The sequence below is a fragment of the Scardinius erythrophthalmus genome (genome assembly GCF_964197995.2).
Source record: "Scardinius erythrophthalmus genome assembly, chromosome: 25".
Taxonomy (NCBI): Eukaryota; Metazoa; Chordata; class Actinopteri; order Cypriniformes; family Leuciscidae; genus Scardinius; species Scardinius erythrophthalmus.
The window spans coordinates 26,895,087-26,909,357 of record NC_138245.1 but is presented as its reverse complement, the minus strand read 5'-3'; the positions used below and the strand labels follow the sequence as shown (position 1 = coordinate 26,909,357).

The 14,271-nt window shown below is 37.3% G+C and overlaps 1 protein-coding gene across 1 annotated transcript in view; it reads left to right on the top strand.

Moving 5' to 3' along the window:
- The window catches only part of itpr1b (inositol 1,4,5-trisphosphate receptor, type 1b), a 129,828-nt gene that overhangs the window by 111,245 nt on the left and 4,312 nt on the right, over nucleotides 1-14,271 (top strand). Inside the window, exons 56-57 of the mRNA XM_081356951.1 lie at nucleotides 1,037-1,202; nucleotides 2,488-2,648. Of these exons, the coding sequence (XP_081213077.1) occupies nucleotides 1,037-1,202; nucleotides 2,488-2,648 (327 nt within the window). The remainder of the gene's footprint in view (nucleotides 1-1,036; nucleotides 1,203-2,487; nucleotides 2,649-14,271) is intronic.

Here is a 14,271-nt window from a genome sequence, read left to right as displayed (position 1 = left end):
AAGCATTTGTGAAGCCACAACACGCACAACCTTGAGGCGGATGGGCTACAACAGCAGAAGACCCCACCGGGTACCACTCATCTCCACTACAAATAGGAAAAAGAGGCTACAATTTGCACAAGCTCACCAAAATTGGACAGTTGAAGACTGGAAAAATGTTGCCTGGTCTGATGAGTCTCGATTTCTGTTGAGACATTCAGATGGTAGAGTCAGAATTTGGCGTAAACAGAATGAGAACATGGATCCATCATGCCTTGTTACCACAGGCTGGTGGTGGTGGTGTAATGGTGTGGGGAATGTTTTCTTGGCACACTTTAGGCCCCTTAGTGCCAATTGGGCATCGTTTAAATGCCACGGCCTACCTGAGCATTGTTTCTGACCATGTCCATCTCTTTATGACCACCATGTACGCATCCTCTGATGGCTACTTCCAGCAGGATAATGCACCATGTCACAAAGCTCGAATCATTTCAAATTGTTTTCTTGAACATGACAATGAGTTCACTGTATAAAATGGCCCCCACAGTCACCAGATCTCAACCCAATAGAGCATCTTTGGGATGTGGTGGAACGGGAGCTTCGTGCCCTGGATGTGCATCCCACAAATCTCCATCAACTGCAAGATGCTATCCTATCAATATGGGCCAACATTTCTAAAGAATGCTTTCAGCACCTTGTTGAATCAATGCCACGTAGAATTAAGGCAGTTCTGAAGGCGAAAGGGGGTCAAACACAGTATTAGTATGGTGTTCCTAATAATCCTTTAGGTGAGTGTATGTCAAAAGATAAAGGCAAAATTGATTTTGACCCTTTAACATCCATAGATCCTTACCATTGTACAAAGGTTCTTTATAATGTAAAAATGTTCTTTTTAGATTTTTTGAATGTTCTTCACACTAAGTAAAAAAATATTCTTTTAAGAACCGTTTACTGAAAGGTTCTTTGGGGGAACCACCATAAATGGTCGGCATCAGTACAAAAACCCCCATTTAAAGCCTTTATTTTTAAGAGTGTTCTTCATCTCTTTTCTCTGTAGGAGCCTCTGTTTGCAGCCCGTGTGATCTATGACCTCCTCTTCTTCTTCATGGTCATCATTATCGTTCTCAACCTCATTTTTGGGGTCATCATTGACACTTTTGCTGACCTCAGAAGTGAAAAGCAGAAGAAAGAAGAGGTTCTGAAAACAACCTGCTTTATTTGTGGTGAGTGTCTACATGCCCTGGACCCCAAATTATCGCTTCTCTAAATCACAAAACATACTGCAAACAAATGTTATCTTGATACACATCCCCTGACACATGGCTTCAATTGTTGTTTATTAAAATAAAAAAAATGTTTAAGGGCAAATTAGAACATTAAACCCTTCATACACAAATCGTTACCACCAGATGGACGAGTTATGCTTAACGCTTCATTGCAGATCCAGACATTTACCCACTGACCTACAAAATCCCGGGGTTGATGGGGCATGGGATGTAGGAATGCACATATCAAGCTAAATATGTCACAAGGCCAGTTGAAGACAACTCCCCCCTACCCTTTTTCTCTTTTTTTTTAAATAATGTCTGTCTTCTCAGCAATCCTGAATAAAAGTTTGAAGACGGAAGTTTAACACCGTTATCTTTAGTGACTCACAGACTGTTTCATTTCATGTACCATTGTCCTATAAATTTCATAGGCCCATAAAACGGTTGTTTTGCTCCAGCATAAACATTAAGACGCCCCCTCTTCACCAGAAGTCTTTTTCATCACTCACTGTGGAGGTGGAGTGTCTTCCTGTTGCCACTTGGCGCGTTTGACCGTGTTAGTGTGAGACCAGCTGTAAATGATCGTAATTCTCACAGTGCACACATCTATTATATAAGAACGCTGTTTTTGACTCATGTGTTTTTGAAATGAATTAACATTGAAACTGCAGTTTGTTGGGATTCAGATCATCTCTAGGATGATTTCACGATCCACGACTAACATTTGAAAGCTCAACGCACAACAGTTAAACTACACACAGGAACACTAATCTGTGATGAGAAGCACAAACGTGCGACTGGAGAGTAGATGACGTGTTGCGTCAAGTGACAGTTTCCCAATGTGTTCACTCACGAATCACGCATCGAAATTAGACTGTTTTTGTTTTGTTGTGACCATCACAAGATTCATAACCTCCATTTGCTCATAACACGCACCATTCACACTTGTAAACAAACGGTTTCCCTGTGGTTCTACTTCCTCTTCCAGATACAGTGCAGTTTTCTTTGAAACCGTAAGATGCATCGTGTCAAAATCTTCCCTCTCGCTGTATAAACTGCATAGAACTAAAAACGATCCTGACCTAAACAGATTCTTGTTTTTGGACGTTTGACCATCGGGCAGCTTGTCACTTCAAGATTACTTCTAATCTTGATTTTCCAAACTGACCTCAAGCACCTCAAAAAAGAGCCATTTAAAGCAAGTGACGCAAACTCATTTCACTGTGTTTCTGCTCTACAGGTTTGGAGAGGGACAAGTTTGACAACAAAACAGTGTCATTTGAGGAGCACATTAAGGTGGAGCACAACATGTGGCATTATCTCTTCTTCATCGTGCTTGTGAAAGTGAAAGACTCCACCGAGTTCACGGGGCCTGAGAGCTATGTGGCCGAAATGATCCGGGTAAGGGATCTGAAGCGCAGCAGCAGACTTTATTTAAAATGAAATGAAATCTAACGTTGTAGATGTGTGTGGTTTTGTGCTGATATCACAAGAATTGCAATCAGTTTTTTTTTTTTACAGACTATGCTACTTTTTAAAAGATAAAAAGAAAATATTTTCATTCATAACAGCAAAGTTTAATTTAAACTGAAATGAAGTGTAACATCTTAGGTGTCTCAAAGAATTACATTTTTTCCGCTTATACCACAAAAACAAGAAAATTACTTGTATGCATAAATCACATAATGGAACCATTCATTCATTTAAAAGGAATATTCTGTGTTCATTACTAGTTAAACTCAAAAAAACTGCATTTTTATGGCATAATTTTGAAAAATTTATTTCAACTTGTCCCTCTTCTTTAAAAAAGATTACAATAAAAATATGACATTTTAACAGATGTTATGCACACTTCCATTCAAGTTTCTGTGCGTCATAGAATCCTTTTATTTAGCAGCACAACTATTTTGTTAATCATTGATAATAATAAGAAATATTTCTTGAGCTGCAAAGCAGCTTTTACAATGATTTCTGATTGATCATGTGACACTGAAGACTAGAGTAATGGTGCTGAAAATTCAGCTTTGATCACAGGAATAAATTACATTTTAATATATATTAAAATTGAAATTGTAAATTGATACTCACTATTACTGTTTTACTGTATTTTTGATCAAATAAATGCAGGCTTTTGTGAGCATAAGCAACTTCTTCAGAAACTTTAAAAAATCGCACCAACCCCAAACTTTTGAACAGTAGCACAAGTGCTTTTCTAAAATAATTTTTACATTTTTGCTTTTAAAGCCTCAGAAAAATGACTAATTTTCTACTCTTGACAGCAGTTGCCTTGCAGGAAACTTAGGTGACCATAAGGTCATTTAAGCCCTAGGGCCAAAGTCACATGATGAGAGCAAAATCGGCCAATGGCATGCTGCAAATTTGAATCATTGGATGTGTTTGTTTACTGCTGATGGGGTTTTTGTGAAGTCTGGCAGATGATAATGCTGTGATAACATTGACATTGAGTGTTTACTTGTACACACAGAGAGTTACTATCAAACAGCACACGGATATGGTGTTTGTGTGTGGGTTTCTTTCCCTCTCTGCATAGCATGAGTTCAGAGAACCCGTTTTATATCAGATTTCCAAAGAATGATGTATTTACGAGGACTAAACCATTCCATGATGCATGCGCAAAGGCTTGTCTGCCTCTTAAAACCTTAGATCTTTCTTGTAGCTCAAACAGTAGAGCGTTGGCGCTTGCAACGCCAAGGTCATTTAGTTCGATTCCCAGGGAAAGCAAGAACTGATAAGAATGTAAATGTGTACCTTGAAATGCAATGTAAGTCGCTTTGGATAAAAGCGTCTGCTAAATGCATAAATAGAAGTATATCTTTTTACTTTTAATACTTTTAGTCCACAACCTTGGAGCAGAAATGAGCCTATTTGACCTCAGAGGTTTAGTTTGCTGTGGGGAATGTGGCCTACTTTAAACTTTGCCTTTGGCAAAGGAATTTTGCACCAGATTCCTCATAGTAAATCTCTCAAATGACCCCAAACCTTCCTCTTTGACTTATATAATCACAACTTTGTGACCTTAAGTCTCCCTGGGATGCCGAAGCTTCTGTTTGCTTTGAGACTGGAGTCTTAAGATGTTCTGAAAATGGCTAGGAATGTGTTAATCCTTGAGAAAGGCTGTGAAAGCAAGCACACACACACACACATACGGCTCGTTTCACTTGGATGACCAGAGGAGCAGGAGTTCCCCTCATGATTGCTAAATGTGTGTATGCCTTTGTATTGCATGTGTTTCTTTGAAAAAATAGCTTTTTCTTAAAGCACTATGGGCTTTTTCTCAGAATAACACTCGATGAATACCGGTCTATTAAGTGAAAAAAATGCCTTTCAAAATGAGGGTACTTGTGTTGTTCATTTAATCATCCTGTTTTTTCTTTATTGCCTTTTATATAGGTCATCAAATGCTTTGCTTAATGCAATGACATGGAACTTTAATAGCATTTTATGTCACTTTTGAGTAATTTTAGTGAAAGAGCAGCGCTCAGGAAAGCCCCGTCTGCACAAGTGGTTGTTCTCTTGACGCAGATGGCGCAGCGGTGGGTTTCTGACACAGTTTCTGATCTGGGTGGTGTCTTTTGGCTCAGTTCCCGACCTCCGTGGCGCATTTTAAGGGTTTGCCCACGTGGTTTTGTGAGGAATCACCTGACTTAGGATTAGGTGCCCTTTAAGGTCTCCTGAAAAATGAGAAACCTTTGACCTGACAACAAAGGATAGAGCAATTTGTGATGCATCAGTAGACAATGCAAGGTCTCTCTCTGTGGCTTGTGAGCAGGTGAGAAAGAAAGCCGAGCATGCTGGGTAGGTTGGTAAAGCCATATTTAACTAGTAAACACATGAGGTCACTTTTTAACGCTTTATTTAGACCTGGAAGACACTTGGAAACGAGTTAGCATTTTTGAACTTCCGTTTCCATCATCCCGAAGTCAATGGGGTTTTTTCAGTGGATTTTTGGTTGAATGCCTGAAATAAAGTCAACAAGCTCAATATGTTTTCACATTTTATTCTACTACCAAAAATACATTAGTAATATTTTTTAAGCTTTTGCATGTCTTGAAAATGGCAGTTGCTAACAAGTGGCTAAATGGGACTACAGAGGTTGTCGGGACTTTAAGCGTCATCACGCCAAACTGGGAAACATTTTACACTTTTACAGCCTCATTGTGTTTATACTAAAGACTATAGATTATAGAATAACACAAGAATCGTCACTCCTATTGTTTTGAATGGGGAAAAGTGCAATGCTCAATATGGCGGAATAAGTCCCGCCTTCTAAATAAGAGCCAATCACGATCGGAAAAGTCATTGCGCCACTGCAGCTGCAGTTAGAAGCTCGGGTTCCCATAGAAACAGTCAAACGCACGCTTCCACTGCGCATGCGCATTAGCTTGATCCAGCCTGAAAAATGTCGTTTTCTGTCATGATTCGAGCGTGTAGAAACAAAATTCATTAGAAGTTGTTGTAAGTAAGCTTACTAGTTAATCGTAAGCTTGGCGAACAGTTTTGGAGAACTTGATGTTTCCCCATTCAAAGTAGCTGCATCTGCATGCCCGAGAGGCGTTTCAAAGATGGCCGCCGACTGAAATGACTTGTCTTAAAGGGACTTTGTTTATACTCACACTTTTGCTATTGTAAATCAATCTGAATGATTTTTTGCACATTTGTGATGGCGAGTTTGAAGATGTGCGACCATGGTTTAGTTTGTTTATAGCCTAACTTTAGCTCTTTTCTTCTGCCGATGGTGTTAAAAATTCATAAAAGTTGTTCATTTGAGAAGATAAGTACAAAACATGTAAGAATCTTAAACTGTGTTGGTCACAGAGCTTATTTTTCGACTGTAGTCCAAAATCCAATGGAGAAATCCTGTTTCAATTCAACTTTTGGGTTGACCTACAAAAATATGTAATCCCTGCAGCACTTACACAGCCTAAAACAAAGTGCATCTAAATTGTTTTCTTTAATTGTAAGGAAAGACCTTATCTGTTTGATCGTCTGCTTTCATTCAGGTAACTGAGGTTAGATCAAGCAAGTCTGTAGGTAGAACCCCTAGATGAACCTGCTGTTTTCCCTGCAGCCTTTTTCCCCTGTGAATATTATTCACAGCTTCGTGATGACGTTGGTCGCAATTGTCGAGCTTTGAAGCGGTGCGTGAACGCTCGGGTCCCGTTTAGGACCTGAAGATGTTGTTGCTGCTCAGACCACAGAGCATCCTGTCTTAGTGTGTGGGCTCTTGTGGTATTAGTAATGAAATTCACACTTCCCTCATTTCCATTGAAGCAGCAGATACAGTTGAAATTGATGTGGCTAGAGCACTCACATTTACTGGCAATGCTGTCAAGTGTAAACAAAGCTTAGGAAATAGAGGTTTGAGAGGGGGCTGGTTCGGACGCACAAACGTGCACAAACACACCCAAACAAGTGTGAAACCAAAGCAGCAGGGTAAAAAATTGCCCTTTTTCCGCTGATCCAAAAATGAAGAATCTGTCATCCACTGACCTTCATGTCGTACCAAAGATGTTTCTTGCTTCTGTGCTACATAAAAGAAGGCATTTCGAGAGATTTTTTTTTTCTCCATACAATGGATGTCAATGGTAGCTAAAAACTGTTTGGTTACCAACATTCTTCAAAATGTCAAAATGTGGTAATATACTGTATGATGACAAAAAAAATATTTTACACTATCCCTTTAATGTTTTAAGGAATGTTTATATATATATGTATGTGTATATATATATATATATATTTATATAGAAATAGCAGTAGTTCTCGTTTCTGTAGAAGTGAGACCAGAGGAAGTGAGTATTTCAGCGTAGGTCGTGATGTAGACATGTCACTATATCCTCTTCATGTCACTAGATCCTGCATCAGAGACGCTGGTTTTAATTTCATTTTTAAATTTGACATCATTTGAAATAGCTTATAAGTCGCCCGGTATTATAAATGATGGTTTTTCTTTAAACAATAACAATAATAGAATTTTTGTTATTATTAGAACATCAAAATAGAACATCAAAAACAAATTCTTCATTATTATCTGGTGTCAGGAACAGTGATTTTAGTTAGATTTTTTTTCTTTTCTTTTTGAGAGCACAATTATTTTCAGATATTCAAAAAAAGCTTAAAAATGTGTTTAAAGTTTTGCATATCTTAATAATCACATGTAATTATAAAGAAGAAGAAGATTAATACATTTAAGAAGAAAAACTCTGATCCAACTTCTGGTTGTAGATATTTTTTTTAATAAGATGTATTTGTCTGAAAAGTCTCATTAAACAGTTCATTTAAATAACAATTAAAAAAAATAGTTTATGAAGGCATATTCAGAATTAGTTGTTTAAAGAATTACAAACAAGATAATAATAATAATAATAATAGAAAAATATATATATATATACTAGTAATCGATAAAAAAACAATTAATCGCAATTAATCGTGCCTAACATTTTTTTATATATATTTTTATATTGTAATACTTTCACATTAAATCTCCAAAATAATGTATAATATTTTAAATATTTGTTTAATGTCATGTTTTAACAAACCATTATAATTTTTTCCTCAATTTTAGCCATTAATTACAGCCATTCAACATTACAGTATAATTGAAAGCTATCAATTTAACATTTGAATAGACTTTAATAGAATATAACAACTTTGTTTTAATTTCACTTCAAATCTTAACATAAACTAATTTTTATAAATGTCACATTTAGCTGTGCCTTTAATAAATCAGGGCTCAACACTAAGGTTTTTTTCTACTCTCTACTTTTTTCTACAAAAAAAGTGATTGTTTTCATTGTTTTTTACCCGTGTAACCTTGTAAGCAGTGCTTTAAGATTATCAGGTAGATCTAACAGGTAAATATTCAGAAATTGAATAATCAAACACTGCACATTATAAATTGAATATAGATTAATCCTTATTAAAGCTACAAAAGTTATTCAGTCAAGAGCAGTAAGTGATCTTTTGTTCTTTGATTGACATTAATGACAGACATCACAGCCGCAGGTTTATTAGGCTGCTGTCACTTTGGGGCTGTTAACACCTGGTCACTTCATGCGTTTTCTGTGATCGGATAGCTATCCGATCGTGAAAAGACCAGGTGTAAGTGCCCTCCGAAACGCATTCGAGACGGATTCGAATCCGATCGCTCAAACCACTTCAGGAGGAGGTCTGGGCCGCATTCCAGACGAAACTGGACAAGTGTAAATGCATCTGCTTGTTGAAACCACAGATGTAAATTTTACTCCTCCCAAAAATACTAAAAAAAATAAACGTGTGAGAGTGTGTTATAGGCTATATGTAATGTAATAAGTAAAGAAACGAAATGATCTTCCCAGGGCTGTTACTCTCCCATTGCGGGCTTTGATTTTGAAATTTTTGCTGATGATCAATAAAATGCAGCTCATATTTGTTGCTTTCGGTGACGTGCACTCCATTAAATCTGCAAATAGCGTGGGAATTGAAGATCGGATTTAAATGCTTTTTGCAAAAACACGTTTATGTGACCAGGTGTAATCGTATTGATAAATCTGATAGCTAGCTGATAAATCAGATAGCTATCAGAGAGCTTACGAGGATACTCGACAAAAGGAGAATTTTGACATAATTTTGTGTTTTTTTTGGTCCGTTCAAGCGTGAAAGAGAACTCAGTGTGGCACTGGCACTCTGTCTGAAGCTGCATTCAGAGCATTTCAGGCGTTTGTTCACAGAGAGCTGCTTCACAAACAGCTCGCCAGTACAGATTTGAGTTTTTTTTTTTTTTTTTTTTTTTTTTTTTTGCGGTTGAATGGTTTAACGGGGCTTGAATCAATAATAGTGTGATCATATACAGTAGCACAGCTAAAGGATGACAGAAAAAAATGTGTTAATTGCGCTTTATATTTTTAATGTGTTAAACTGAAAACAATCGCAATTTTGACAGCCCTAAAATATATATATATATATATATATATATATTATACCTATGAATTGTCATTTAAGTGAAATTACTGAACTTAAATATACGAGCTTGATAAAAATAATCATTCTATATATGAAGAGATCAGATGCAAAAGCCTCTAAGTGCCATCTGAAATTTTCTTCTAGAATGATTCTTTTTATCAAGCTCTATATTTAAGTTCAGTAATTTCACTTAAATGACAATTCATAGGTAATTTTCATTACTATTTAAGTGAAATTACTGAACTTAAATATACTGAACTCTATAAATATATATATAAAGGTATAGAATGTATATTTATATCATCACAACCTTTCTGCTCTCTAGCGATGGCCCTATATATCTAGATAGTTAGATAGATAGATAGATAGATAGATAGATAGATAGATAGATAGATAGATAGATAGATAGATAGATAGATAGATAGATAGATAGATAGATAGATAGATAGATAGATAGATAGATATAAACGTTCCCTCTTTTACGTACTATAATATATATTGGTGGCTCTTAAAATTTATAAATAATAATAGTTTAATAACTATATTCAAAAGCTGAGTTTGTAGGGCATCATTCATCCAATATACGGGTTTTGGGCTGGTTACTGTGTTAGTCTGAACAGCGTGGGTGACGTTGGTCTCCTCATTTGACAGACTCTCTGCGGTGCAGTGTTTGCTGCAATCCAGGGCTGATTAGAGATAACTGCGTGTGCCACTGTGATGACGATGACGAAACCGGCTGACAGCTGGGTCCATGCACAGACGACAGTGTTTGTGGGCGGAGGTAAACACAAACCTCAACATCTGTGGCAGCAGGAAGTGAGTGCATACGCACTCCTCTGTCTTGTTCTCAGAATGAGTGAGAGCATTACCTGTGATTTTCCCCTGCGCCTGAGTGGAACTGTCTGTCTGAAGTGTGTGTGCGCGGCCCGTCTGAGATTTCAGAGGCAAAGGGGACTTCTCTGCTCTCTGCACCTGCTGTCTTTCTGTCACACACATGCATACAAGTGTGTGGCTGACTAAATTACATATGCATGAAGTTTTTTCCTCCAACACTTTAGGTTAAAGTTATATAAACGTACAAGGGAGATGTTTATTTTTAGATGTTGTGACTGGCCACCATTTCCATGGATTCTGCCTGACTTTATTTTATCTCACTATTACTTTTACTCTGAAGCAGAAACAAACACTTTAGATTAGGGTCCAAATATCACTATTAACTAGTTGCTTATTAGCATGCATATTAGGATATTGGCTGTTTACTAGGACTTATAAAGCACATATTAATGCTTTATTCTGCATGACCATATTCTACATCCCTTAATAGCTAAACTTAACATCTACTTTATTTACTATTAATAAGCTTTTTATATTGAGGCAAAAGTCATAGTTAATAGCTTTTTTTTGTATAAAACTACTGATAGACAAATATAAGTGAGTTGTTTGTTGGCTTTCCGAAATACATAAAACTGTCTTTTTGTTGCTTTTCAAATATTGCTTTGTTTATTCGAGTGGCCTAAAATGTCATTTTATGGCTTAACCAATGGTGTTATTTTGAGGCGGGGCTATCTGTTTAATTGACCAATGGCAGACATTTAGGATACCTACTTGAAAACAGTCATCACTAGATGCACGTTCTGCTTTTGCAGTTCACTTAAATAGTCTTAATATTCCATGCAGTGTTTCTAGAAATACGAGAACATAACTTTATGCATAGTTGTTATAAATATAATTTATAGAACATGTTCACTGCATTCACAAACCTCCCTTGTCTGGACTTGTCTGTATGCAGGCCAAGTTCATTTTAAAAACACTGATGTGTTTTGTGTATTTATGTGCAAGCAGTCCAGCTTTGGGGAGAAAAGGAAATGCATGACCAGAGAATGAAGTGTCCTTTGGCCGTTCTCCCTCTCCCCTCCAGCGTTCTGTAACGTGACTATCACTTTTTCCCTCCGTCTGTTAGAATCCCTCTCGTCCTTATTAGGAGCCGGTTCTGACCTTTCCCACAAGCCAGAAGTCAGACATTCTGCAATCGTAATCGTCTCGGGTCGGAGCTCGCACTCCCGCTGCTGTCAATGATCGCTTGTTGTACTGTTAAACCATTTTGAGATATAGTTTGAAGAACTGTTTGTACTAGTCACAGCCCTTTAAAATCACTGAAAAAGTAAAATATACACTTTTTCTTGCCTGTGCAATCCTCACAGCCATGCTACAGTAAGTTGTTCTGCTATGTAATTGCTAAGGTATTATAAACGTTTTTTAATGTGTTACTATGCCATTGTTAGGTTGTCTGGGTGGTATCGAGTAAGTTGCTATGCATTTGCTAAGTTGTTGTATTGTTATGCTGTTGTTAGGGTGTCTGTGTTTTCTAAGGCCTTGTCCACACTAATACATTTTCATTTGAAAATGCATCTTTTTTCCTCCGGTTTGGCCTTCCGTTCCGTGTTTTTCTTAACAAACTTTTTGAAAACGCTCTCCCAAATGGATAAATTTGAAATTCGTTTTCGTGTTGTAGTGTGGACTGTGAAAACGGAGGTATTTGAAAACGATGATGCATGTATAGTCAAGTGATGCATATTGTACCCATACATATCTGTGGTTATACTGGCATTGTTGTGCCTGCTAAATACTTTCATAATGTTGCTAAGGAGAAATGTTCCTGCAATATTGCATTCCTGCAAAGATGACTGAAAATGTACTCGCAATTGCTGTCCTGTAGCAAAATATGATGACTATTGCGTTTTAGACCATGCCATTTTGAGAGCAACCTGGACACAACACATATTTGCTAATAATAAACTTTATTAGCAAATAACTTTAAATGGTGTTTTAGCAGGAAAGCTGTGGTACCACATTTCCCCATTCTGTATTCTTTGAGGTTCTTTTGGCTGTTTAAATTAGTGTGTGTAATGTCAAATATCTCATCGAGGAGCATGGTAGATTTCCCCTTGTTAGATAATTGCTTGCCACTTAGGGAGAAACATAGTGCTCAATGTTTTGAAGCTTTTATCCGAGGGTGAAGCTGTCCTCATGTTCATGTGACTTTGATACTGCCTTTCCTTTGCTGTAATCATATTACACATAGGGAATTTTGTCTGATGTAAACACACACACTATCTATGAACGGATAGACAAAGAGGGAATGTGAGATGGAGGAGGACATGATTTCAAGCTCCCCTTTAGTCAGGGTTTGACTTCAAGAATGGTTTGTGCCATGTGGATGAAATCTAGGAGAGGGAGTTCAGTAGTTCATGTACAGTAGGACTTTACTTGCTTTCAATAACAAAATATCAAACAAGCCAATTGTGCAGTGATTTTTAGTGGATGTATAAAGTCAGTGTCCCTCAAATTCACACAGGTGTTTGTATATATACATTTGTAATTGAAATTATTCAACCCCATTGTAAATCAGGATTATTAGCCAAATTTACAGACTTTCAGCTGTTTGCAGTGAACAAATCAAACATGATTAATTGAAATAGCTAAACCCAATAAATGTTTCAAGTGGTTTCCCAAAATTCAACTGAAAATGCAACTTTTAATGACTTCTGCAGTCTCAAAATTATTCAACCCCCTGAGTAGAATCTCTACAAATCTGCAAAACAGGTGTTGTCTCAAGCACACCTGATGCAACTAATCAAGGGCTTCATTAGTTGCACCAGGTGTGCTTGATCTAGAACACATGAAATATCTGAGCTGGCTAGGTTTGTTAAAGGTATAGCGGAGGATCTTTCCAAATTTTAAATAAGACCTGCCCTCTCCACTTTTTGAAAAGTTTGATTGATTCACCAGAATGATTGACAATTAGGAGGACCAATAGTATAGGTTACCCACCAGGAAGTAAAACATCCTCCGCTATACCTTTAAGTGTCATGTTTTGACTGCATGTTAGAAATTGTCAAAAGTCAAAAGAATGGTCCAAAAAGTTAAGAGAAAATATCATCGCCCTTCACAAACAAGGAACAGGATACAAAAAGATATGAAGGCACTAAATGTTCCTAGAGACACCGTTGGAAACATAGTTTTGAAGTTCAAAGTTAAAGGAACTGTGGTTACACTACCTGGACGGGGCAGAAAAAGGAAGCTATCAACGGCTGCAGTGAGATTTCTGAGAAGGCAGGTTCAGAAAAACCCCAGAGTGACTGCAAAAGATCTGCAGCAAGACTTAATGGCAACAGTCAATGAGGTTTCAGGTTGCACACAGTGAGATTCTTACTAAACACATGCCAGAACTCCAAGACGCACACCACTACCGATCCAAAAGCACAAGAAAATCTAAATCATATAAATAAAACTTTATTTGGTGCTCAATGATGCTCTGGGGCTGCTTTGCATCCTCTGGCACTGAAAACCTGTAGCGTGTGGAAGGCTAGATGGATTCATTGAAGTTTCAGGAAATCCTAGGAGAAAATATCATGCCGTGAGGAAGCTGAAGCTTGGGCGTCATTGAACCTTCCAACAGGACAATGCATTGGAGACTTGGTTGCAGAAGGAGTCCTGGAAGATTCAACAGTGTCCATCACAGTCACCTGACTTGAACCCCATAGAAAATCTCTGGTTGGATTTGAAGAAGGCAGTTGCAGCTCGCAAACCCAAGATGGCATCGCTCATGAGTAATGGGCTAAGATTCTTCAAAAATGCTGCCAGAAGCTGGTGTCTGGTTCTACATCTCATATAGAGCAGGTCAAATCAGCAAAAGGGTGTTCTACTAAGTACTAAAGTTGCCATTAAGGGGTTAAAACATTTTGAGACTGCGGAATTCATTAGAAGTTGCATTTTCAGTGCAATTTGGGGAAACCAATTGAAACATTTGTCGTGTTGAGCTGTTTCAATTACTTTTGTTTGATTTGTTCATTGCGAACAGCTGAAGGTCTGTACATTTTGCCATTTGACCATATTAAAAATACACTACCGTTCAAAGGTTTGGGGTTGGTAAGATTTCTTAATGTTTATGAAAGAAGTCGGTTATGCTCACCAATGCTGCATTTATGTGATCAAAAATACAGTAAAAACAGTATTATTGTAGAAACATTATTACAATTTAAAATAACCGTTTTCCATGTTAATA